General features: G+C 38.4%; 5 protein-coding genes and 1 long non-coding RNA gene across 7 annotated transcripts; 1 reads left to right on the top strand and 5 right to left on the bottom strand.

Moving 5' to 3' along the window:
* Positions 1 to 294: 294 nt before the first annotated feature.
* Positions 295 to 1,404, bottom strand: LOC108331355 (probable WRKY transcription factor 50). Its single transcript, XM_017566006.2, has 3 exons — positions 1,095 to 1,404; positions 862 to 1,003; positions 295 to 739 (listed from the first exon to the last, which is right to left on the bottom strand). The coding sequence occupies exons 1-3, from the start codon at positions 1,312 to 1,314 to the stop codon at positions 616 to 618; spliced, it is 486 nt and encodes a 161-aa protein (XP_017421495.1). The 5' UTR covers positions 1,315 to 1,404; the 3' UTR covers positions 295 to 615.
* Positions 1,405 to 5,900: 4,496 nt separating this feature from the next.
* Positions 5,901 to 9,161, top strand: LOC108329995 (uncharacterized). 2 transcript variants are annotated; one of them, XR_008248421.1, is made up of 4 exons: positions 6,034 to 6,467; positions 6,606 to 6,783; positions 8,026 to 8,174; positions 8,583 to 9,161. It is a non-coding gene; the product is annotated as an uncharacterized LOC108329995 (long non-coding RNA). The 2 variants fall into 2 exon arrangements; XR_001832280.2 differs by having other exon boundaries at positions 5,901 to 6,467; positions 6,606 to 9,161.
* A 1,898-nt stretch (positions 9,162 to 11,059) lies between these two features.
* Positions 11,060 to 11,794, bottom strand: LOC128196336 (17.3 kDa class II heat shock protein-like). The gene has a single exon (XM_052876886.1). The coding sequence runs from the start codon at positions 11,519 to 11,521 to the stop codon at positions 11,144 to 11,146; it is 378 nt and encodes a 125-aa protein (XP_052732846.1). The 5' UTR covers positions 11,522 to 11,794; the 3' UTR covers positions 11,060 to 11,143.
* Positions 11,795 to 13,578: 1,784 nt separating this feature from the next.
* On the bottom strand, positions 13,579 to 14,007 carry LOC108330519 (17.3 kDa class II heat shock protein-like). Its single transcript, XM_017565000.2, has one exon. It carries the CDS (start codon positions 14,005 to 14,007, stop codon positions 13,579 to 13,581), a length of 429 nt encoding a protein of 142 aa, XP_017420489.2.
* A 2,385-nt stretch (positions 14,008 to 16,392) lies between these two features.
* LOC128196288 (17.3 kDa class II heat shock protein-like) lies at positions 16,393 to 17,164 on the bottom strand. The gene is made up of 2 exons (XM_052876545.1): positions 16,898 to 17,164; positions 16,393 to 16,605 (listed from the first exon to the last, which is right to left on the bottom strand). Exons 1-2 carry the CDS (start codon positions 17,162 to 17,164, stop codon positions 16,393 to 16,395), a joined length of 480 nt encoding a protein of 159 aa, XP_052732505.1.
* A 617-nt stretch (positions 17,165 to 17,781) lies between these two features.
* LOC128196287 (17.3 kDa class II heat shock protein-like) lies at positions 17,782 to 18,553 on the bottom strand. The gene is made up of 2 exons (XM_052876544.1): positions 18,287 to 18,553; positions 17,782 to 17,994 (listed from the first exon to the last, which is right to left on the bottom strand). The coding sequence occupies exons 1-2, from the start codon at positions 18,551 to 18,553 to the stop codon at positions 17,782 to 17,784; spliced, it is 480 nt and encodes a 159-aa protein (XP_052732504.1).
* Positions 18,554 to 24,639: the final 6,086 nt, after the last annotated feature.

The following is a 24,639-nucleotide window of genomic DNA, read 5'->3' as shown; positions in this document are numbered from 1 at the left end:
TTTTTTTGATTTAGCTATGCTATTTTAAAAGATATAAATGTTGGCCTAATTTTAGTTAAAAGTTGTGATTGATATCAATAAGTTTAAAAGGTGTTAATGTGATATAATAATTTGATCTCATAATGAATTTCTTCATCAATCTTTATTTCTGAAAATACTCTTATCATTATTTAATTATTAACTATTCATCCTAAAAGAGAAAACAATTCATAAGAATATAAATTTCCAGTAAAAATACTTCTACAAATTTTTTATATGTTTTAAAAAGTAAATTTTGGAAAAAAAAGGATCTGGGAAGATTGTGATTTGAGGTTGAAAGAAGTACTTCTTCTGATTCCTAAGCAAATTACAAAATAAAGGACAATATAATAATTGATTACAGACTTAAAGGCTTGTACAACTTGGGAAAATCTCATTGTCCTTTTTCTTTGTATCCTCCCCATAGTTCTCAATCTCATCTTCATCAAATCACTACATGTTCCATATTAGTTGTCGTGGTATGTGATCTTCTTAATTAGCCCTTAAACTTCAATTGTTCATGAAAAATTACCACATAACACTTGGGAAGAGCACATGCAGACTAGCTATGTCCCCAGAAACTTCAACTTCTTCGATTTAATTGTAACTCGGATGAGTATGGGTGCCTACGTAGGTTGTTATTACATACCTCGGATCATCCTTGTCCCTTTCAACTACCTTCTTCACTGAACATCCCTCCACTGAACACCTGTAGTAGTTCCTGTAAAACAATATTTATCATATAACAAAGTTTTTTAATATATATGTATATGGAAGATTGAATAAAACATAAACAACACTTCTCATGACAATCATGATGAACCATGCAATAAACTCCCACACCTTGGATTTGGGCTGTTTTTCACCATCTTTTTTCCGTACTTCCTCCACTTGAACCCGTCATCCATTATTTCTATCTCTGACTTTGTTTTGAACGCAACTCTATCTCTCACTTCCTTCTTCTCATGTTCATTACCATCGTCTCCTTTACGACACAACCAGACACATATACAAGTTAAGAAAAATACAAGGTGTAAATAAAGCATAATTAACTTCATTTCAGGAACTTCATTTACTGATAGAAAACTCTTCATGGTGGGTGCTACTTCCTCCAAGCTCACCAACTTCATTGGCTTCAGTCTTATGGCTGAAAACATGCCCTGAAACAAATGAATCGAGATCATCGTATGACCATTGATCATCATCTAAATTCAGGTACTCGGAGAGCTCCGAAGGCCATTGCTTGGTGAAATCACTCTCAGGTGAATCTGATGGTTTTGTATTATCACCACTCATTTTGGCACCATTGATACGAAAAGAATGGACTATGACTCACATAATATAAACCCCATAGCCTTTTTTTAAACGATGCAGCTTCTTTGTGACCTTCCTACGAACTACATCAGGAAGCTTCTACGGCTATATACGGCCATATATATAATAATGACACATAAATAACTCCTCTTTAATATATGATCATGAGAACCAGTTTATGGAAAAGTAATAAGTTAACGTGTCTCTAAAAACACAATGGTAGGTATCCATTAATGTCAGTTAAAAATGTAAGAAAACATACACTGAGTGTGGGGCATGCCTCAGATGACTCAGGAAGACTTTCTAAAGTATGAGTTTAATTACTAAAATATAAAAATGACGCATATAAAATAAAAATGACTTTTTAAAGGATATATACCTCATCAATTAATATAAGTAATCAAAATACAACTTGCACCAATTTTAATAATATGCAGTTAATTGCTTTGCTATAAAGCAAATGAAAAAAGAGAGAGGTGGTAATTTAAAGTAATTTGAGCGGAAAAAATATATATTTTAATTATTTCCAATAGTGTTAAGTTTTTTTTTTTTTTAATTAGATGTAACCTGTTAAAGTTTTAATTGACTATTGAGTGTCGTGGTTAGACCAATCCCTTCATAGAGATAGAACTAAGTCAAAAGTGATGGTGCTTTGAGGTCCCTTTTCGAACCACTAGTTTTTGGTTATCTTAATAGATATGTTTGATTGCTCTCTTATATTGTAATAGAAAGTTGCTTTTGAAATAATCTAAAATATCTATACATTCTTTATTGTAAACAAAGAAAAAAAAAATAAATAAATAAAAGGTCGTAAACACTCAAGTATTTACTTTCATTGCTTTATTGACACATGTTACAAATGTCATATCCACTTCAATACTCCTATTTTGTAGATTGTCATGTATAGTTACTTTCTTAATTATAATCCTCGATGCAAAGTATTGAAGTGTTGGTAATTCTTTCGTTTTCTAAAATAGAAAGACCCTTGATCCATTCCATCATTCCTGTTTAATTATAACTAATTAATTATAACAATATTTATGACTTGTGAATTTATAACATATATTCTTTCTTACTAAAACAATTTGAAATTTGCCTTAAACCAATTCTAGAGTAGTAAGTATCACAAAGTTATATATTATAAATGGAGTGTATGATAATTCTCCTAAAATTACTTTATTAAAATAAAAAATATATAAAATCAAAATTTACTCTATGTATGAAGAAGATACTTATTTTAAAAAAAATTTAAGACAATAAACCTAATATATATATATATATATATATATATATATATATATATATATATATATATATATATATATATATATATATATAACCCTTATAGAAAATTGTCTTTTTATAAAATTTTAAAGTCCCTCGTATACACTTTTTGTATTACGTCACCTGAATTTATCTCTAATAAAATAAAATATAATAATAATATTGTGAAAAAAAAGAGTCATGATATCTATAAAGTCAACGTCATTTTATTTTAATTATTTATTTTGCCAAATCAAGAAACTCAGAGTCTAGACTCCAGCATTGTATTTAATGGAAGTAACTTGGATACAAAATACCTAACTCAAAATTCAAAATTCTAAGTATTGGAATTATTCAAACTATAATTACAATATACGAAACAAAATAATTGAAGGAAAACGAGTCATAATTTTTGAAGACATCATCATAATCCCCAAAATTGGCAAAAGGTGAGGAAGTTCGTAGGTATCTTCTCCTGACTTCCATTTCGGGGCAGATCAACAAATTCGAAGACTATAAGTGTTTGGTTAGCAATTAAATAAAAGTGGAGATTTTAAATAAAAGTTTATGTTAAAGTTGGCTCTGACTTAAAATACCAATTTTCAAAACAAGACTCTGTTTGAACCTCTCATCTTGGCACATCAATCTCATCGACTATTGTTTCTAGGAAGCGTCGTGGATATTACGTCGAGCTTGTATCACAACCTTAAACTAATGTTAGAAACACTTTTCATACTAATTTCTTATGCAATGTGATTTTATAGGTTACAGTCAAACATGTAGAAATATTGCTACACGTGAAGGTGAATAATCTTCCTTCTGTCATTTTGACCTAATTATCTTCTGCCTTAACCTTTTAAAATTATTTTAATTTAGTATAAACAATTATGGTTAACGCTACCAGAACATGCTAGCATCTGGAGCACATTCACACAAATTGCAAAAATCAGTAGTACTTTTTTAATTAATAATATTTTAAAAAGTACTTTGACTTAAATCTCATGTGTTGACTTGTATTGTTTGGGAAAGACTGTTTTAAAAAATACAGAAGGCTAAATTTATGCAAGAAATTTATATACATTTCAAGTAATAAATAACTTATAATTAAAATATTAACTGGAATTTATCTTCGGTAAAAATAATGCGTAATAAATCAACACAAGTGGACTTATTATTGTAAAAAATGTACACATTTTTAAAGTCCATAAATTACGTAACTTATATTTTGTGTTATTTTTTTAATATTCATGTGATCCAACTTTATATGCAATTATTTCAAGCTTGTCTTTAATTAACTTTGGTGGTTCCAAAATAGATATTTAAGTCATTTATGGGACTTTTCAGTGATTAATTATGATAACCTAAGTGAAATGTTATTTGATATTATTGGCTAACTGATTATAGGAACCGATGAAATAATATCTTGTGTTAAACATTTCTTCTTAAGTGTGATTCAAAGATGACAACCACTTTTTAGGAATTTCTTTCGGGAATGTTCAAGGAATATCTATCAAGTTTACAACTTTTGAAAAACTATACTCTACATAACGTTTATATTATGCTTTTTTTTATGAGTCTTCGTAGATCTTTCTTTATATATATATATATATATATATATTTATATATTTATTTATTTTGTAACATTCCAAAAGTATAGTCCAAAACTATATAATAGAATAATCATATTAATTAATAATTCAGATCAGTCTTTACACTAAAAGCCAAATATACGCTTATGGCCAAATGACCTTACAAAAAGAATTAACAAAAACTATATATAGGATAATCAAATATGGCCGAACGGTTTACAAAATAAAATATTGAACGATCACATAACAAAAAGGTAAGGTGATCAAACGACCACCTTACAATAACTAAACTACTGATCGAACATTCTACTCTTCGATCTTCACTTCTACCTCGATCAAGTTCCCTTCTTCTAGCGCCTCTTCCAACAGTTCATCTCCTTCTGCTCACATCCACATGGATGATCATTGCAATGACAAGACGAACGTACAAAACACGACAAGACAGGAACACAGGGTAAGCTTATATTATTTAATTCCGATACAATAATACAATTCATACCATCAAACACACAAGATAAATTTCGTCATACATTCCATACAAAGCCTAATACTAGACTGACTGTCTGGATCGTATGAAATCTATGTAGCTATGACGTTCGTGCACCCGGGTGATGTAGTAACTGGGATACCCTCAACAGCTGCCACCCGAGGTTAGTCCTATCTGTCCAAAGTAACCCTAAGGACTAGGACCTCCTGCCGTTCCCACACATGACTTACCCCTTCTACGTGAGGACGAGTACTCGCGGAACATCATGATAAACTGCCAACTTTGCATAACCACATTCATACTTTACAATTTTCAATATTCATTTAAGAGTCGTTCCTCCCCGGAACGCTCATTCATAATCCATACATTTCATTCATATCATATTCTCATCATCTTTCATTATCCATCATCTTAATATCATCTTTGTTCAAAGATTTTTAAAGACAATTAATACCGAACGTTCGATTTTCACTCAGAATTAGGACGAACGCATGGAACGAGATAGTGAAGTCTCGAGTTCTAGAGTAGGATAAGACCGAGAGGTCACTATTGGTTTGGGAAAGAAACCGACCATAATCATATATCACTGGAACGACTAGAACGAACGTTACTTACAAAGTGAGTCAATTAAATGAACTAACTCTTGAGAGTTCTAACCGAACATCAAAAGGATCATGCCAAATATTAAGGTTCTAAGCTAGAATCAGATGGATGTATATACTTTAAGACCTTCAGAGGAAAATACTTAGAAGAATTCACATATAGAAACCGACTGTCAGTCAATGACCGAACACGGTAGAGAAAATTCTATTGAAGTTGAACGAACACTATTTTCATCAAGATAGATCATACAAGAAACGAATACGAGCGCTTAGTATAAGACCGAACACTACTCATTACGAGCGCTTGGTGTGAAACCGATCACTACCAAACTTATAAATAGAAAGCTTAATAAATATAATAAATTACTATTAGAATAGTGTTTAAAAATAACTAAAATATACAAATACATATATTTACAATTTTAAGTCTATCACAGACTACTCAGATGCAACTATGCTTGGCCGAACGCTCACACATAATATTATCACAAGAAGACGATCATTTTCAACTAGAATTCTTTCCAAATAAAAGAATCTCATTTTCACTAAGGTTAATAATATTACCAACGAACGTATATCATCATAGGAAAATTTCATATCAGAATTCATTCATATTCAACTCATTTCTTAACACATTATTTCATAACTTTATACAATTCATATCATAATCACTTTTTCATACTTCATACATTCCCATTGCCGAATCATACGGATTTCAATTGGCCAAGCCCTTCCCCGAGTGGCAATGCCGTGGTCTTCCGGTGCTTGAAGTAGAGCTGTCAAATTTTTTCAAAGCCCTAAGGCCAACCTGGCCTTTTCTATACTGAGGCCCATTTTGTTTGACCCACACCTGAGGGAGCTTTTCCAAAACCCCTATCCCCCAACCCCAGAAAATGGGTTGGGATTAAATTAGGGCCGGGTTAGCCTCCTAGCCCCCAAAACCCCAGTTTTCTCTGTTGATCCTGGACATCCCATTTTCTTCTGGACAAACGTTTGCCGAAGAGCTCTACAACAATGGCAACAGACAGCAGGGTCTACGGCGGCAGGCATGGCGGTACAGGCGGGCGACAACACACAGTGGAGTCAACGGCAGCACTTGACGGCAACGCTCGGTGGTATAGGCGGCGGCGATAGCAACGATCGAGTGGTTGAAAAGCGACGATCGAGTGGTTGAAAAGAAGAATCGTGAACGAGGTTAGCTTTTCTTTCAAATACTTCTCTTTCAGTCTGAGAAAGGGGTAAATGCATATTTCAACAATTTTGGTTTATTGAATGAAAAGTTTGTGCTTTGATTATTCAATAGCTTCATGTAACTGTTGGTTTGTTGTGCAGTACACTGCAATTAAGCCTCTTAGGTGACAGAGGACTGATAAAAGTTAAGGAAGCATAAGACAAAACTGAAGGTGGGATTTTGCTTCCCTCAACCACTCAAACTAAGCCTCTAGAGGTTGAGGTGGTTGCTGGTGAAGGAAAGACAGTTGGAAAGTCAAAAGTAGATGTTAGTGTGAAGGTAATGTTGATGCTATGTTGGAGTCTTTAAACCTTTACTGGTCTGTGTTTAATTTTTTTGTGGAGTTAGGTTGGCTCTCATTGATGCTTTGATGTGTTGTGAATAGTCATAAGGGTAATGGATTGCAATTCAAAGCCATGATAGTAATGTTTTAGAATTTGTTTTTTCTAAGAATGATTGTGACCCAGTTTTTCTATGAAACAAGACAAACTCTATGACCCGGATTTCCTTTTAATCTGAACCAATTAGGCTGGAAACCACTACATATATTCACTGTCAACTTGTCATTTGATTTTATTATTCCTTTTCATCTTCTGTTTCTTTTTCTACCACGTATTTCTTTCTCTTCTTAAAATAATCTTATCTTAATTAACATCAACTACTTTCTAATCTCATAGTATTTAGTAGTTTTCGATTCAAAGCAAGGAGCCAAGAGTGTTTCTCCTGATCTTTCTAGTTCTCAATTTAGATTTTTTAGATTATGTTTTAGTGGATTCTGGTAAAAAAAACAATAATCAATAATAAGCAAGAACAGTGACAAGGGTCAGTGAGAAAAAAAAATCTAAGTTACTAGTTACCATACGTAGTCCTAGTCTTTAACAACCACTAAGCAAAGGAACCATGGTTTTCAGAAGCATACAAAAACATCCAACTGTAACATTATCACCCTCTCTTCCATTCAATCAGATATGCACATGATCAGGCCTAACAATTTGCCTTTAAATTCGTCCACCTCTCTTTAAATGTTATTGCAGTATCTTGGTAGCAGTAACATTTCTTTCTAACTTTTCTATTTTCTTACAATTTTTCTTGTTTTTGAGTGAAATTTTCCATCTATATACTTATTTATACGATAATGTTATAACTAATTTGATTGCTTGATGTCTTGTATTTCTTTTCGCACCATGTTATAAGAATAAAACATCTGTTACTTCTTTTTTTAATAAAATCTTTCATTTTAATTATAACTTTTATGTATAAAACTCCACTACTGATATGGTCTAAAAATAGTTCTATTAGGATAAACATAAAACGAGTTTGATGTATGTTATTTGAAGTCTCTTTATATTTTAAGACTTAATTAAATTTCAAGGATTTCATACCACGTGTTTCTAATTAAGTTTTTATTAATTGATAAATCTGTTATACGAGTTTTATATAAGCTCACTTGCAAAGAGAGTGGCACTTGCTTATAATTTGTTTATGAATAACTTTTTCTATTGTTATATCTCCTTGAACTAGTTCTTGCGAACTTGGTAAATGTTGCTGCCATTAAAGCTGCAATTGAAGGTACAGAGAAAGTAACAGCTTCACAATTGGAGTATGCAAAAGACAAAATAATTATTGGTATTAAGCGGAAAACAATATTTATATCTGAAGAGTCAAAAAAGGTATGGGTGTATGGCAGTAAATATTGTATTCTGCTTTAGTGCTTAGAACATGTGCATTGTGCTTATGTGATTGATCTAGGCTTCACCATGTAAGGGCACTGTTAAACAGTTTTAGTCCTAACATGTTAGATTTTTTTTTTGTTGGATTTGGATCTTTATGTTTTAGATTTTTTCTACTTTTTTCCTGTTACTTCTATTATGGAACTTAACAAATATATCCACATTAAATTGTTGAATCAGAAAAAAATGTTTCCATCACAAGCGAAACAGGGAAAATAAAAAAATAAATTCTCGCTTGTTTCAAGAACTGATTATCAATGTTCTTCCACAATTTAATAGAGCTTTCAGAACATTGTCTTGCAATTTTTGAGATGAAAGTGTAAGTTTTTTTTTTTTGTTTTGCTCTAGGTTGTCAAAATCCCATCTGTTATAGGAAGGGAGCAGCATGATTGTGATTACATGTAAATTTGGGTTTCAATCTGTGAGCTTTTGACAAACACTATAGCACTTGTGGTATTCTACCCTTAAAAGCTAGTTGTGAAGAAAGGATAACTGAGAACTTAAATACTCTATCTCACACCTCATACTATTCAATGAGAGTTACGCATCTCATAAACATAATGCCGATCACAGCACCTTATCATAAAAAGAACCTGTTAACTGATGTCATTGTTCTTGTGCAAGCTGAATAATGGGTTTGTTTGTAGGAACGACCAATAATGAGATGATTTTTTAGCATTGTTGGTTGGTTTATGGCAGTTTTGTGAAGGTATTTTAAGTTTCCATCAAGTCAGAATTAAGAGGAAAGTTGAAGAACAGTTTGAGTCAGGACCAGTTGCTGCCAAGCAGTTTCAATTTTTCTATTCTCTTTGTATCAAAACAATTGTTCAGTTTCTTTTCTTTTCTTATTTGCTGTTTCAGTTCTGATCCCCTTTCACATGGAGGACAATGTGCAATTCTGATATAGCATGTTCAAATTTTTTTTGCTTTTCTGGTTAAGTTTTTATACTTTCTCGTGCTGATTGCTGTTTTTATTTTTTTCTTTTTTAGATCATCGTTGTCATAGTTTAAATTCCATTTGCTATTTTTAGGAAGTAAAGTAGTATAGCTGTTTTGAATTTTTCTTTGCAGTTTCATAGGCTAGTTTGATAGGTTACTTTGCTGTTTTTACTAACCAGTTCTTCTTAACAGCTTTAATTTTTACTAATCAGTTGTACTAATTCTTATTGCTTACGCTAATCCTATCACATCATACGCACGTTTCCTTATAGCTGCTATGAAATTACAAAAGAATTCACTTTAAGTTCACAATCCTATGCCTTTCACTGTTATGAAATTATAAATTTTTTAAATGAGTTTTATTTTTCATCCTATAAAAAAAAGTCCATGGGCTGGTTCTAATCCACAAGGATTTGGGGATATTTAGCCCAGTGGATTTTCTAAATAAAAGATTTTTTTGGTCCCAATCCATGTGGACAGGGGCCAAGGGTCAAGTACTATGATGTGGGTTTATTTGACAGGTATAGTTTGAAGGCTGCAAGTACTAGTTTTAGACAACAGCAGAGTTCCTGGTCTATCATTGTTTTGCACTATGATTTTTAGCGTTTTCTTTTTACATCTCAGTTTAATGCCTGATTCGGACAGATCCTGCTAAGCATGGCGAGGGTTTCTTCATTGCTTTGTTTGTTAGGAATATAGGAAAGGTGCATCTTGGGACTGTTAAAAAAAAAACGAAAAATTTTCTTTATTGCTTTGTTTGTTAGGAAATTAGGAAAGGTGCATCTTCGGACTGTTCAAATAAAACGAAACTAGAATTTCCCGTAGCACTCCCGGAATTAAAAACGCGCAAAGAAAGAAGAAACGTATGACGTATATTAGCACGAATCCATTCAAAATGTGGTTGTATGATCAAACTGATGTAGCTTCCGAAATGGGAGGATATAAGGAGGTGACCAAGATAAAATTAGAGGTGTAAAATGTTTTAAATTTACTTATTTTCATTTAAAACAGTACATTGTATAATTATTTTGGCGCCATTTGCCATTTTCTTACTTATCTGCATATTAATATTGATTGAGTTTTGTCTAGCCCGGGCTAAAAAAAATAAGAGCCGATTTCCATGCGGCGTTAAAAGATAGAGATGGTCAATTAGTAGGGGTAACAGTCAGTTCTTTCAATTTGACCTACTAAAAGTGGCAGAGTGTTGTCTAACACCCCAGAGGCGTGGGTTAGTTTGTTAGGTTTATTATATAATTAATGCCTTAATTTTGCTTTAGTGAATGTAGCCTAGAATATCCTTTTGTTATACAGATATTATTTAATGGAGTATTTTATTTATATCTATATAAATATATAAGATGATACTATACATTTACACTTCAAAATATTTCTTTTCTTGACAATGACTTTTTCCCAATTCTTGACCAAATGGATTTTCTTTTATCAAATTAAACTTAAATATGTAATATCATAACAATGATGATAATAATAATGATAAAAATGAAATGCATTTTTTTACATTGCATGACAACAAATCGTGAAAATGTTTAGTCGTTGAAATGAAAAAATGTTCATACTACGTTAATGGAATAAGATATCAGATATACTTCTAAGGGTTTTATAGATTCATTCATCGGGGCTTTTCAAAAGAAGGGTATTTTAAGTTTCCATAAGCTGATTAATTTTTTCACACTCTTTCCATATTAGACTTTTTTATTATTACAGAAGTCGATTTCTACTCATCATAACACTGAGAGTTTAAAATTTACAAATCAGAGGAATTAGATAAATTAAAGTTTACTTCAAAGCATTCATTATTATATCACTGCATTTAGATCACATTCATATTCAGATGAACAACAAAAACTGAAGGAAAGACGCAAAACCATATAAAAACATTCAGAAAATGAAGGCATGGATAGAGATAGGTGCAGTGCAATGCCACCGGTCGATCTTGAAAATCAAGAAATTTAATCAACCTTGAATACAAGAGGCTTTAACTCCTTGTGTGGAGAAGGAGGAGGCAACTTGTTCATGGTGACGGTGAGCACACCATCCTGATACCTGACAGATATGGTATATTTGTTGGCATTATGCGGAAACTTAAACTTGCGCATGAACTTTCCTACTCTTCTCTCCATCCTCAAATACTTAGTCCTTACTTCCTCCTTCTCCCTCTTCTTCTGGCCGCTAATAACTAGCACACTGTCCTCCTCCATCTGCACGTTAATGTTCCCACCTTTCAGTCCAGGCATGTCGATCACAAACGCGTAAGAATTTGGATACGTCCAAAAAAATTCACAAAATATTAGAAGGAAGTTACAGGAGGTTCCGTACCTAATTCCCATGCTTTTATTAAGGTTTTGACTGTTCGTGCCTTAAGAAACAAAATTCATTCTTTCGATTTTGGGCTTTGTCCTATCCATATGCAAGTGTCCATATGATGATCCCCTGCACACCTCATCATCCTGATTCCCTGTACCTCCCTCTCATCTTCAGCAGTAACAGTCCAGTATATTTCGTGGCAAGATCTGGTTCCGTTACTGCAGGGCGAAGGTGTAATAGAAAAGTATATTGTGGGGAGGGAGTGACGCGGGGAAGGAGTGTGTGAAACACTTAGGAGAGAGTGTTGCTGTCCCTCTCATAAATGAAATTTGGGGATTTTTAGTACATGAGAAAAACAAGGAGTGGGGCCCAGTGTGATGGGTGTTGATTGGGTCGTGACACTGTTATTGGCTGGTGGTATTGCGGTTAAGGCACAGTGGAATGCGATTGTGTTGAGTGAGCTTTCGCCCTATGCATGTATTTTCATCACTGGATATGAGTCGTCAGACTCTTATTCTATCTGTTTTTCTTTTATTCTTTTTTCGATAATAATAAACTTCCTTGTTTTATCTCCACTCCCACCTTCCAACAACTTCACCAATTTTTCTTTTTTCAAAAATTATTTATTTATCATGCTGTTCATAAAATATTTCTGGAAAAAATTAATTATATTAAGTAAAACTCACTTCAGTTATTTTTTGAGCTAATAAAAATAAATATTCATGCTGAGAGAATTCCAAAATAGAATTTGGTGGCTTTACCCATCACTGTGGAAATATCTAAATAGATAGTTTTACTGTCATCCAAATTTGTTAAGAAATTGTTAATATTTTAACACTAGATATTAGTTTATTTCTTAAATGACACACACCCTCTTTTTGTCACAGGATGAGTTATAGAGCTTTGTTTCTCAAAGAAGTAAACATACTAAATATGTTTCAAAACATTATTAATTATTAACAAAAACTAAAATAATAGATAAATAATTGAGTTATTTTAGTGAGATTCTGTTTTACGACTCATGTATAATAAAAACTTCAGAAAAAACAATGATTTTAACATATTTACATCTTAAAGATATTGATGATAAGTTAATTCAATGATGATAACATATTTACATCTTCTGCATCCTCCTTGTCATCCTTCCAGACATTTTCATTCTCAGCATCCTCCTTGTCACCCTCAACATGTGCTTCTCCTTCAATGTCACTACCCTCACCACTCTCTGCTGGACCTTCACATAGGTACAAAATCTCATTGTCATCATTTTCTACAATAGCTGGTTCGTCCACCCCATGCACAACATACAAGTTCACTTTCCCCAAATAATTAGCCACCTTCATCATGTTCATAGCTTCTTTATCATCATCAAGCTTATGTAAAACATGTTGGATATTGTAATATAATTCTTTTACTTCCATGTAACCCAGATCTTTAAGTGAACCTAATACTCCAAAATAACACCATTTATCGGGATCTACGTCCCAATAAACTATCTCCCCGCCTATATACTTAAAGGGGAATTCTTTGATCAAGGTCCCACCGTGATGGACCACAACCTGAAACATGTCATTACCCATCCCTACCCCAACCCTGCATATGCAAACGGGGACCACTAATTTAAGTTAAACTAATATCTATGAGACCACTATCAACCATCAAAATAAGACAACTTTTCACCCCTACTTAAACCCCCTATAAAGCGACAACAGTGATAACATATACAACAACTACATATCATAAAATTATCAAACATAAACCCTAACCTGATTTGCGGTTTCCAATTTGAGCTTCAGATTTGCAGTATAAAATTCGCGCTTCAGATTTCAACACATTTTCTCCACGATGATAAATCTCAAATTACCAATTTTTCTGCAACTCAAACCCTAACTTCTGATTTCTTAACCTCAGTAATATTATCACGTTTACCCTCTCACAGCCACGTATCACCCTCACACAGCCACGTATTACCCTCACACAGCCACATAGCTAACTTTAGTCCACCCTGTCAGCTGCTCCTTTAAAAAATCAATGCCGTCGATCTTGAAATGCCACCAGTCGATCTTGAAAATTAAGAAATTTAATCAACCTTGAACACAAGAGGCTTTAACTCCTTGGGTGGAGGAAGAGGAGACAACTTGTTAATGGTGATGGTGAGCACAACATCCTGATACCTGGCAGATATGGCATCAGTGTTGGAATTGTTCGGAAACTTAAACTTGCGCATGAACTTTCCCACTCTTCTCTCCATCCTCAAATACTTAGTCCCTACTTTCTCCATCTCCCTCTTCCTCTCGCCGCTAATGACTAGCACACTGTCCTCCTCCACCTGCACCTTAATGTTCTCACCTTTCAGCCCAAGCATGTCGATCACAAACGCGTAAGAGTTCGGATACTCCTTCATATCAGTAGGGGTGGCAGCCATTGATTTTGCATCTCGGACGTACGTCCAAAAAAATTCACAGAATATTAGTAGGAAGTTACAGGAGGTTCCGTACCTAATTCCCATGCTTCTAGTAGGGTTTTGACTGTTCGTGCCTTAGAAAACAAAATTCATTCTTTGGACTTTGGGCTTTGGCCTATCCATATGCAAGCTGTCCATATGATGATCCCCTACACACCTCACCATCCTGATACCTGGCAGATATGGCATCAGTGTTGGGATTGTCCGGAAACTTAAACTTGCGCATGAACTTTCCCACTCTTCTCTCCATCCTCAAATACTTACTCCCTACTTTCTCCATCTCCCTCTTCCTCTCGCCGCTAATGACTAGCACACTGTCCTCCTCCACCTGCACCTTAATGTTCTTACCTTTCAGCCCAGGCATGTCGATCACAAACGCGTAAGAGTTCGGATACTCCTTCATATCAGTAGGGGTGGCAGCCATTGATTTTGCATCTCGGACGTACGTCCAAAAAAATTCACAGAATATTAGTAGGAAGTTACAGGAGGTTCCGTACCTAATTCCCATGCTTCTAGTAGGGTTTTGACTGTTCGTGCCTTAGAAAACAAAATTCATTCTTTGGACTTTGGGCTTTGGCCTATCCATATGCAAGCTATCCATATGATGATCCCCTACACACCTCACCATCCTGATACCTGGCAGATATGGCATCAGTGTTGGCATTGTCCGGAAACTTAAACTTGCGCATGAACTTTCCCACTCTTCTCTCCATCCTCAAATACTTAGTCCCTACTTTCTCCATCTCCCTCTTCCTCTCGTCGCTAATGACTAGCACACTGTCCTCCTCCACCTGTACCTTAATGTTCTCAACTTTCAGCCCAGGCATGTCGATCACAAACGCGTAAGAGTTCGGATACTCCTTCATATCAGTAGGGGTGGCAGCCATTGATTTTGCATCTCGGACGTACGTCCAAAAAAATTCACAGAATATTAGTAGGAAGTTACAGGAGGTTCCGTACCTAATTCCCATGCTTCTAGTAAGGTTTTGACTGTTCGTGCCTTAGAAAACAAAATTCATTCTTTGGACTTTGGGCTTTGGCCTATCCATATGCAAGCTGTCCATATGATGATCCCCTACACACCTCACCATCCTGATACCTGACAGATATGGCATCAATGTTGGCATTGTCCGGAAACTGAAACTTGCGCATGAACTTTCCCACTCTTCTCTCCATCCTCAAATACTTAGTCCCTACTTTCTCCATCTCCGTCTTCCTCTCGCCGCTAATGACTAGCACACTGTCCTCCTCCACCTGCACCTTAATGTTCTTACCTTTCAGCCCAGGCATGTCGATCACAAACGCGTAAGAGTTCGGATACTCCTTCATATCAGTAGGGGTGGCAGCCATTGATTTTGCATCTCGGATGTACGTCCAAAAAAATTCACAGAATATTAGTAGGAAGTTACAGGAGGTTCCGTACCTAATTCCCATGCTTCTAGTAGGGTTTTGACTGTTCGTGCCTTAGAAAACAAAATTCATTCTTTGGACTTTGGGCTTTGGCCTATCCATATGCAAGCTGTCCATATGATGATCCCCTACACACCTCACCATCCTGATACCTGGCAGATATGGCATCAGTGTTGGCATTGTCCGGAAACTTAAACTTGCGCATGAACTTTCCCACTCTTCTCTCCATCCTCAAATACTTAGTCCCTACTTTCTCCATCTCCCTCTTCCTCTCACCGCTAATGACTAGCACACTGTCCTCCTCCACCTGCACCTTAATGTTCTCACCTTTCAGCCCAGGCATGTCGATCACAAACGCGTAAGAGTTCGGATACTCCTTCATATCAGTAGGGGTGGCAGCCATTGATTTTGCATCTCGGACGTACGTCCAAAAAAATTCACAGAATATTAGTAGGAAGTTACAAGAGGTTCCATACCTAATTCCCATGCTTCTAGTAGGGTTTTGACTGTTCGTTCCTTAGAAAACAAAATTCATTCTTTGGACTTTGGGCTTTGGCCTATCCATATGCAAGCTGTCCATATGATGATCGCCTACACACCTCACCATCCTGATACCTGGCAGATATGGCATCAGTGTTGGCATTGTCCGGAAACTTAAACTTGCGCATGAACTTTCCCACTCTTCTCTCCATCCTCAAATACTTAGTCCCTACTTTCTCCATCTCCCTCTTCCTCTCGTCGCTAATGACTAGCACACTGTCCTCCTCCACCTGCACCTTAATGTTCTCACCTTTCAGCCCAGGCATGTCGATCACAAACGCGTAAGAGTTCGGATACTCCTTCATATCAGTAGGGGTGGCAGCCATTGATTTTGCATCTCGGACGTACGTCCAAAAAAATTCACAGAATATTAGTAGGAAGTTACAGGAGGTTCCGTACCTAATTCTCATGCTTCTAGTAGGGTTTTGACTGTTCGTGCCTTAGAAAACAAAATTCATTCTTTGGACTTTGGGCTTTGGCCTATCCATATGCAAGCTGTCCATATGATGATCCCCTACACACCTCACCATCCTGATACCTGGTAGATATGGCATCAGTGTTGGCATTGTCCGGAAACTTAAACTTGCGCATGAACTTTCCCACTCTTCTCTCCATCCTCAAATACTTAGTCCCTACTTTCTCCATCTCCCTCTTCCTCTCGTCGCTAATGACTAGCACACTGTCCTCCTCCACCTACACCTTAATGTTCTTACCTTTCAGCCCAGGCATGTCGATCACAAACGCGTAAGAGTTCGGATACTCCTTCATATCAGTAGGGGTGGCAGCCATTGATTTTGCATCTCGGACGTACGTCCAAAAAAATTCACAGAATATTAGTAGGAAGTTACAGGAGGTTCCGTACCTAATTCCCATGCTTCTAGTAGGGTTTTGACTGTTCGTGCCTTAGAAAACAAAATTCATTCTTTGGACTTTGGGCTTTGGCCTATCCATATGCAAGCTGTCCATATGATGATCCCCTACACACCTCACCATCCTGATACCTGGCAGATATGGCATCAGTTTTGGCATTGTCCGGAAACTTAAAATTGCGCATGAACTTTCCCACTCTTCTCTCCATCCTCAAATACTTAGTCCCTACTTTCTCCATCTCCCTCTTCCTCTTGTCGCTAATGACTAGCACACTGTCCTCCTCCACCTGCACCTTAATGTTCTCACCTTTCAGCCCAGGCATGTCGATCACAAACGCGTAAGAGTTCGGATACTCCTTCATATCAGTAGGGGTGGTAGCCATTGATTTTTCATCTCGGACGTACGTCCAAAAAAATTCACAGAATATTAGTAGGAAGTTACAGGAGGTTCCATACCTAATTCCCATGCTTCTAGTAGGGTTTTGACTGTTCGTGCCTTAGAAAACAAAATTCATTCTTTGGACTTTGGGCTTTGGCCTATCCATATGCAAGCTGTCCATATGATGATCCCCTACACACCTCACCATCCTGATACCTGGCAGATATGGCATCAGTGTTGGCATTGTCCGGAAACTTAAACTTGCGCATGAACTTTCCCACTCTTCTCTCCATCCTCAAATACTTAGTCCCTACTTTCTCCATCTCCCTCTTCCTCTCGTCGCTAATGACTAGCACACTGTCCTCCTCCACCTGCACCTTAATGTTCTCACCTTTCAGCCCAGGCATGTCGATCACAAACGCGTAAGAGTTCGGATACTCCTTCATATCAGTAGGGGTGGCAGCCATTGATTTTGCATCTCGGACGTACGTCCAAAAAAATTCACAGAATATTAGTAGGAAGTTACAGGAGCTTCCGTATCTAATTCCCATGCTTCTAGTAGGGTTTTGACTGTTCGTGCCTTAGAAAACAAAATTCATTCTTTGGACTTTGGGCTTTGGCCTATCCATATGCAAGCTGTCCATATGATGATCCCCTACACACCTCACCATCCTGATACCTGGCAGATATGGCATCAGTGTTGGCATTGTCCGGAAACTTAAACTTGCGCATGAACTTTCCCACTCTTCTCTCCATCCTCAAATACTTAGTCCCTACTTTCTCCATCTCCCTCTTCCTCTCGTCGCTAATGACTAGCACACTGTCCTCCTCCACCTACACCTTAATGTTCTTACCTTTCAGCCCAGGCATGTCGATCACAAACGCGTAAGAGTTCGGATACTCCTTCATATCAGTAGGGGTGGCAGCCATTGATTTTGCATCTCGGACGTACGTCCAAAAAAATTCACAGAATATTAGTAGGAAGTTACAGGAGGTTCCGTACCTAATTCCCATGCTTCTAGTAGGGGTTTGACTGTTCGTGCCTTAGAAAACAAAATTCATTCTTTGGACTTTGGGTTTTGGCCTATCCATATGCAAGCTGTCCATATGATGATCCCCTACACACCTCACCATCCTGATACCTGGCAGATATGGCATCAGTTTTGGCATTGTCCGGAAACTTAAAATTGCGCATGAACTTTCCCACTCTTCTCTCCATCCTCAAATACTTAGTCCCTACTTTCTCCATCTCCCTCTTCCTCTTGTCGCTAATGACTAGCACACTGTCCTCCTCCACCTGCACCTTAATGTTCTCACCTTTCAGCCCAGGCATGTCGATCACAAACGCGTAAGAGTTCGGATACTCCTTCATATCAGTAGGGGTGGTAGCCATTGATTTTTCATCTCGGACGTACGTCCAAAAAAATTCACAGAATATTAGTAGGAAGTTACAGGAGGTTCCATACCTAATTCCCATGCTTCTAGTAGGGTTTTGACTGTTCGTTCCTTAGAAAACAAAATTCATTCTTTGGACTTTGGGCTTTGACCTATCCATATGCAAGCTGTCCATATGATGATCCCCTACACACCTCACCATCCTGATACCTGGCAGATATGGCATCAGTGTTGGCATTGTCCGGAAACTTAAACTTGCGCATGAACTTTCCCACTCTTCTCTCCATCCTCAAATACTTAGTCCCTACTTTCTCGATCTCCCTCTTCCTCTCGCCGCTAATGACTAACACACTGTCCTCCTCCACCTGCACCTTAATGTTCTCACCTTTCAGCCCAGGCATGTCAATCACAAACGCGTAAGAGTTCGGATACTCCTTCATATCAGTAGGGGTGGTAGCCATTGATTTTTCATCTCGGACGTACGTCCAAAAAAATTCACAGAATATTAGTAGGAAGTTACAGGAGGTTCCATACCTAATTCCCATGCTTCTAGTAGGGTTTTGACTGTTCGTTCCTTAGAAAACAAAATTCATTCTTTGGACTTTGGGCTTTGACCTATCCATATGCAAGCTGTCCATATGATGATCCCCTACACACCTCACCATCCTGATACCTGGCAGATATGGCATCAGTGTTGGCATTGTCCGGAAACTTAAACTTGCGCATGAACTTTCCCACTCTTCTCTCCATCCTCAAATACTTAGTCCCTACTTTCTCGATCTCCCTCTTCCTCTCGCCGCTAATGACTAACACACTGTCCTCCTCCACCTGCACCTTAATGTTCTCACCTTTCAGCCCAGGCATGTCGATCACAAACGCGTAAGAGTTCGGATACTCCTTCATATCAGTAGGGGTGGTAGCCATTGATTTTTCATCACGGACGTACGTCCAAAAAAATTCACAGAATATTAGTAGGAAGTTACAGGAGGTTCCATACCTAATTCCCATGCTTCTAGTAGGGTTTTGACTGTTCGTGCCTTAGAAAACAAAATTCATTCTTTGGACTTTGGGCTTTGACCTATCCATATGCAAGCTGTCCATATGATGATCCCCTACACACCTCACCATCCTGATACCTGGCAGATATGGCATCAGTGTTGGCATTGTTCGGAAACTTAAACTTGCGCATGAACTTTCCCACTCTTCTCTCCATCCTCAAATACTTAGTCCCTACTTTCTCCATCTTCCTCTTCCTCTCACCGCTAATGACTAGCACACTGTCCTCCTCCACCTGCACCTTAATTTTCTCACCTTTCAGCCCAGGCATGTCGATCACAAACGCGTAAGAGTTCGGATACTCCTTCATATCAGTAGGGGTGGCAGCCATTGATTTTGCATCTCGGACGTACGTCCAAAAAAATTCACAGAATATTAGTAGGAAGTTACAAGAGGTTCCATACCTAATTCCCATGCTTCTAGTAGGGTTTTGACTGTTCGTGCCTTAGAAAACAAAATTCATTCTTTGGACTTTGGGCTTTGGCCTATCCATATGCAAGCTGTCCATATGATGATCCCCTACACACCTCACCATCCTGATACCTGGCAGATATGGCATCAGTGTTGGGATTGTCCGGAAACTTAAACTTGCGCATGAACTTTCCCACTCTTCTCTCCATCCTCAAATACTTACTCCCTACTTTCTCCATCTCCCTCTTCCTCTCGCCGCTAATGACTAGCACACTGTCCTCCTCCACCTGCACCTTAATGTTCTTACCTTTCAGCCCAGGCATGTCGATCACAAACGCGTAAGAGTTCGGATACTCCTTCATATCAGTAGGGGTGGCAGCCATTGATTTTGCATCTCGGACGTACGTCCAAAAAAATTCACAGAATATTAGTAGGAAGTTACAGGAGGTTCCGTACCTAATTCCCATGCTTCTAGTAGGGTTTTGACTGTTCGTGCCTTAGAAAACAAAATTCATTCTTTGGACTTTGGGCTTTGGCCTATCCATATGCAAGCTATCCATATGATGATCCCCTACACACCTCACCATCCTGATACCTGGCAGATATGGCATCAGTGTTGGCATTGTCCGGAAACTTAAACTTGCGCATGAACTTTCCCACTCTTCTCTCCATCCTCAAATACTTAGTCCCTACTTTCTCCATCTCCCTCTTCCTCTCGTCGCTAATGACTAGCACACTGTCCTCCTCCACCTGTACCTTAATGTTCTCAACTTTCAGCCCAGGCATGTCGATCACAAACGCGTAAGAGTTCGGATACTCCTTCATATCAGTAGGGGTGGCAGCCATTGATTTTGCATCTCGGACGTACGTCCAAAAAAATTCACAGAATATTAGTAGGAAGTTACAGGAGGTTCCGTACCTAATTCCCATGCTTCTAGTAAGGTTTTGACTGTTCGTGCCTTAGAAAACAAAATTCATTCTTTGGACTTTGGGCTTTGGCCTATCCATATGCAAGCTGTCCATATGATGATCCCCTACACACCTCACCATCCTGATACCTGACAGATATGGCATCAATGTTGGCATTGTCCGGAAACTGAAACTTGCGCATGAACTTTCCCACTCTTCTCTCCATCCTCAAATACTTAGTCCCTACTTTCTCCATCTCCGTCTTCCTCTCGCCGCTAATGACTAGCACACTGTCCTCCTCCACCTGCACCTTAATGTTCTTACCTTTCAGCCCAGGCATGTCGATCACAAACGCGTAAGAGTTCGGATACTCCTTCATATCAGTAGGGGTGGCAGCCATTGATTTTGCATCTCGGATGTACGTCCAAAAAAATTCACAGAATATTAGTAGGAAGTTACAGGAGGTTCCGTACCTAATTCCCATGCTTCTAGTAGGGTTTTGACTGTTCGTGCCTTAGAAAACAAAATTCATTCTTTGGACTTTGGGCTTTGGCCTATCCATATGCAAGCTGTCCATATGATGATCCCCTACACACCTCACCATCCTGATACCTGGCAGATATGGCATCAGTGTTGGCATTGTCCGGAAACTTAAACTTGCGCATGAACTTTCCCACTCTTCTCTCCATCCTCAAATACTTAGTCCCTACTTTCTCCATCTCCCTCTTCCTCTCACCGCTAATGACTAGCACACTGTCCTCCTCCACCTGCACCTTAATGTTCTCACCTTTCAGCCCAGGCATGTCGATCACAAACGCGTAAGAGTTCGGATACTCCTTCATATCAGTAGGGGTGGCAGCCATTGATTTTGCATCTCGGACGTACGTCCAAAAAAATTCACAGAATATTAGTAGGAAGTTACAAGAGGTTCCATACCTAATTCCCATGCTTCTAGTAGGGTTTTGACTGTTCGTTCCTTAGAAAACAAAATTCATTCTTTGGACTTTGGGCTTTGGCCTATCCATATGCAAGCTGTCCATATGATGATCCCCTAACAACCTCACCATCCTGATACCTGGCAGATATGGCATCAGTGTTGGCATTGTCCGGAAACTTAAACTTGCGCATGATTTTTCCCACTCTTCTCTCCATCCTCAAATACTTAAACCCTACTATCTCCATCTCCCTCTTCCTCTCGCCGCTAATGACTAGCACACTGTCCTCCTCCACCTGCACCTTAATGTTCTCACCTTTCAGCCCAGGCATGTCGATCACAAACGCGTAGGAGTTCGGATACTCCTTCATATCAGTAGGGGTGGCAGCCATTGATTTTGCATCTCGGACGTACGTCCAAAAAAATTTACAAAATATTAGTAGGAAGTTACAGGAGGTTCCGTACCTAATTCCCATGCTTCTAGTAGGGTTTTGACTGTTCGTGCCTTAGAAAACAAAATTCATTCTTTGGACTTTGGGCTTTGGCCTATCCATATGCAAGCTGTCCATATGATGATCCCCTAACAACCTCACCATCCTGATACCTGGCAGATATGGCATCAGTGTTGGCATTGTCCGGAAACTTAAACTTGCGCATGATTTTTCCCACTCTTCTCTCCATCCTCAAATACTTAAACCCTACTATCTCCATCTCCCTCTTCCTCTCGCCGCTAATGACTAGCACACTGTCCTCCTCCACCTGCACCTTAATGTTCTCACCTTTCAGCCCAGGCATGTCGATCACAAACGCGTAGGAGTTCGGATACTCCTTCATATCAGTAGGGGTGGCAGCCATTGATTTTGCATCTCGGACGTACGTCCAAAAAAATTCACAGAATATTAGTAGGAAGTTACAGGAGGTTCCGTACCTAATTCCCATGCTTCTAGTAGGGTTTTGACTGTTCGTGCCTTAGAAAACAAAATTCATTCTTTGGACTTTGGGCTTTGACCTATCCATATGCAAGCTGTCCATATGATGATCCCCTACACACCTCACCATCCTGATACCTGACAGATATGGCATCAGTGTTGGAATTGTCCGGAAACTTAAACTTGCGCATGAACTTTCCCACTCTTCTCTCAATCCTCAAATACTTAGTCCCTACTTTCTCCATCTCCCTCTTCCTCTCGCCGCTAATGAATAGCACACTGTCCTCCTCCACCTGCACCTTAATGTTCTCACCTTTCAGCCTAGGCATGTCGATCACAAACGCGTAAGAGTTCGGATACTCCTTCATATCAGTAGGGATGGCATCCATTGATTTTGCATCTCGGATGTACGTCCAAAAAAATTCACAGAATATTAGTAGGAAGTTAGAGGAGGTTCCGTACCTAATTCCCATGCTTCTTGTAGGGTTTTGACTATTCGTGCCTTAGAAAACAAAATTCATTCTTTGGACTTTGGGCTTTGGCCTATCCATATGCAAGTTGTCCATATGATGATCCCCTACACACCTCACCATCCTAATCCCCTGCACCTCCCTCTCATCTTCAGTAGGAACAGTCCAGTATAAAGATCTTTTCCGTTACTACAGGCGAAGGTGCGTGCTTCGCTGTACATGGTGTTTCGGTGTAGATGTTTTCCAGTGTGTCTTTGTTGCTTCTGAATGTCTGGACGCTTGCTTTTCCTCAGTTGTTGTCGTTTATACTCGCCAAAGGAGGGGGAGGTACCTGCAAAGATATTCTGACGCTCAAGTCAGACGTTAGTTATGGAGCCTCAGCTCTCAAGAGAGTGATTATAATATCACTCTGGAATATTATCTAGATTTTCTAGAACGTAGAGGGAATGTACCTGAACTTTTGCCCTGTCATTGTATTTATAAGCCAAATAAAAATAACCTTACCTAAAAATGTGGTTAGTTACTTATAAATATCTTAACTGTTTAAAATATCTAAGATATTTTATGTAATAAATATCTTACTACATAACATGCCCCCCAAGTCCGAGTTAACCGTTCTGTTTTATGGAAGTGGTAACTATAGGACTTATGAGTTTGAGGGAGGCTGTATTCGCTGTATTAGGGAGCGTGTTTCTGGTTGTTGCTCATGTGTGGACGGAATGTTTCAAACCAAGGATGACCGAGCGGTTGAGTTTGAAGGACAAAAAAGATGCAAAGCCGAACGACAAAAAGCTGGAACGAGTGAGGCCGAACGTGAGGACATGTATGGCCGAGCGGTAGAGGCTGTATAGCCGAAGCTCATAGAAGCTGAATGCTTGAGGCCACGGATGGTAGAGGCCGAGTGGCATGTGAGGCCGAATGATTGAAGCCAAGCGGATGAACGTCATTGAGGCCGAATGGACAACATCAGTGGCGTCGAACGGTCGAATACTTGAGCGCTCGTGGCCATGGATTGACGAGCGGTTGAAGCCAAGGGGACGAATACCTTTAAGGCCGAAAGGCCGAATATCAGTAGGGTCGAACGGCCGACTGCTTGAGTGCTCGTGGCGATGGTCGAGCGGTTGAGACCAAAGGGCGAATACCTTTGAGGACGAACGACCGAATGTTTGAACGCTCGTGGCCATGTATGGTCGAGTGGTTCAAACCAAATGACGAACGCTTTTGAGGTCGAACGACAGAATGCTTGAACGCTCGTTGACATGGATTGTCGAGCGGTTGAAATCAAAGGGCGGTTACCTTTGAGGCCGAACGACCGACTGTTTGAACGCTCGTGGACATGGATTGTCCAGCGGTTGAAATCAAAGGGCGAATACCT

The sequence above is a fragment of the Vigna angularis genome, chromosome 4 (assembly GCF_016808095.1).
Source record: "Vigna angularis cultivar LongXiaoDou No.4 chromosome 4, ASM1680809v1, whole genome shotgun sequence".
Lineage (NCBI taxonomy): Eukaryota > Viridiplantae > Streptophyta > Magnoliopsida > Fabales > Fabaceae > Vigna > Vigna angularis.
This window is presented reverse-complemented; position numbering and strand designations above follow the sequence as displayed.

What these genes read in the sequence shown, in the direction of transcription:
- LOC128196288 (XM_052876545.1), bottom strand. Translation starts at nt 17,164, where the DNA reads ATGGCTACCACCCCTACTGATATGAAGGAGTATCCGAACTCTTACGCG. An exon ending in CCAGGTATCAGGATGGTGAG is followed by an intron (nt 16,606 to 16,897) that starts GTGTGTAGGGGA and finishes ATTAAGGTGTAG; the next exon opens with GTGGAGGAGGACAGTGTGCT.
- LOC128196287 (XM_052876544.1), bottom strand. Translation starts at nt 18,553, where the DNA reads ATGGCTACCACCCCTACTGATATGAAGGAGTATCCGAACTCTTACGCG. An exon ending in CCAGGTATCAGGATGGTGAG is followed by an intron (nt 17,995 to 18,286) that starts GTGTGTAGGGGA and finishes ATTAAGGTGTAG; the next exon opens with GTGGAGGAGGACAGTGTGCT.
- LOC128196336 (XM_052876886.1), bottom strand. Translation starts at nt 11,521, where the DNA reads ATGGGAATTAGGTACGGAACCTCCTGTAACTTCCTTCTAATATTTTGT.
- LOC108331355 (XM_017566006.2), bottom strand. Translation starts at nt 1,314, where the DNA reads ATGAGTGGTGATAATACAAAACCATCAGATTCACCTGAGAGTGATTTC. An exon ending in CCATGAAGAGTTTTCTATCA is followed by an intron (nt 1,004 to 1,094) that starts GTAAATGAAGTT and finishes TGTGTCGTAAAG; the next exon opens with GAGACGATGGTAATGAACAT. An exon ending in AAAAACAGCCCAAATCCAAG is followed by an intron (nt 740 to 861) that starts GTGTGGGAGTTT and finishes ATTGTTTTACAG; the next exon opens with GAACTACTACAGGTGTTCAG.
- LOC108330519 (XM_017565000.2), bottom strand. Translation starts at nt 14,007, where the DNA reads ATGGGAATTAGGTACGGAACCTCCTGTAACTTCCTACTAATATTCTGT.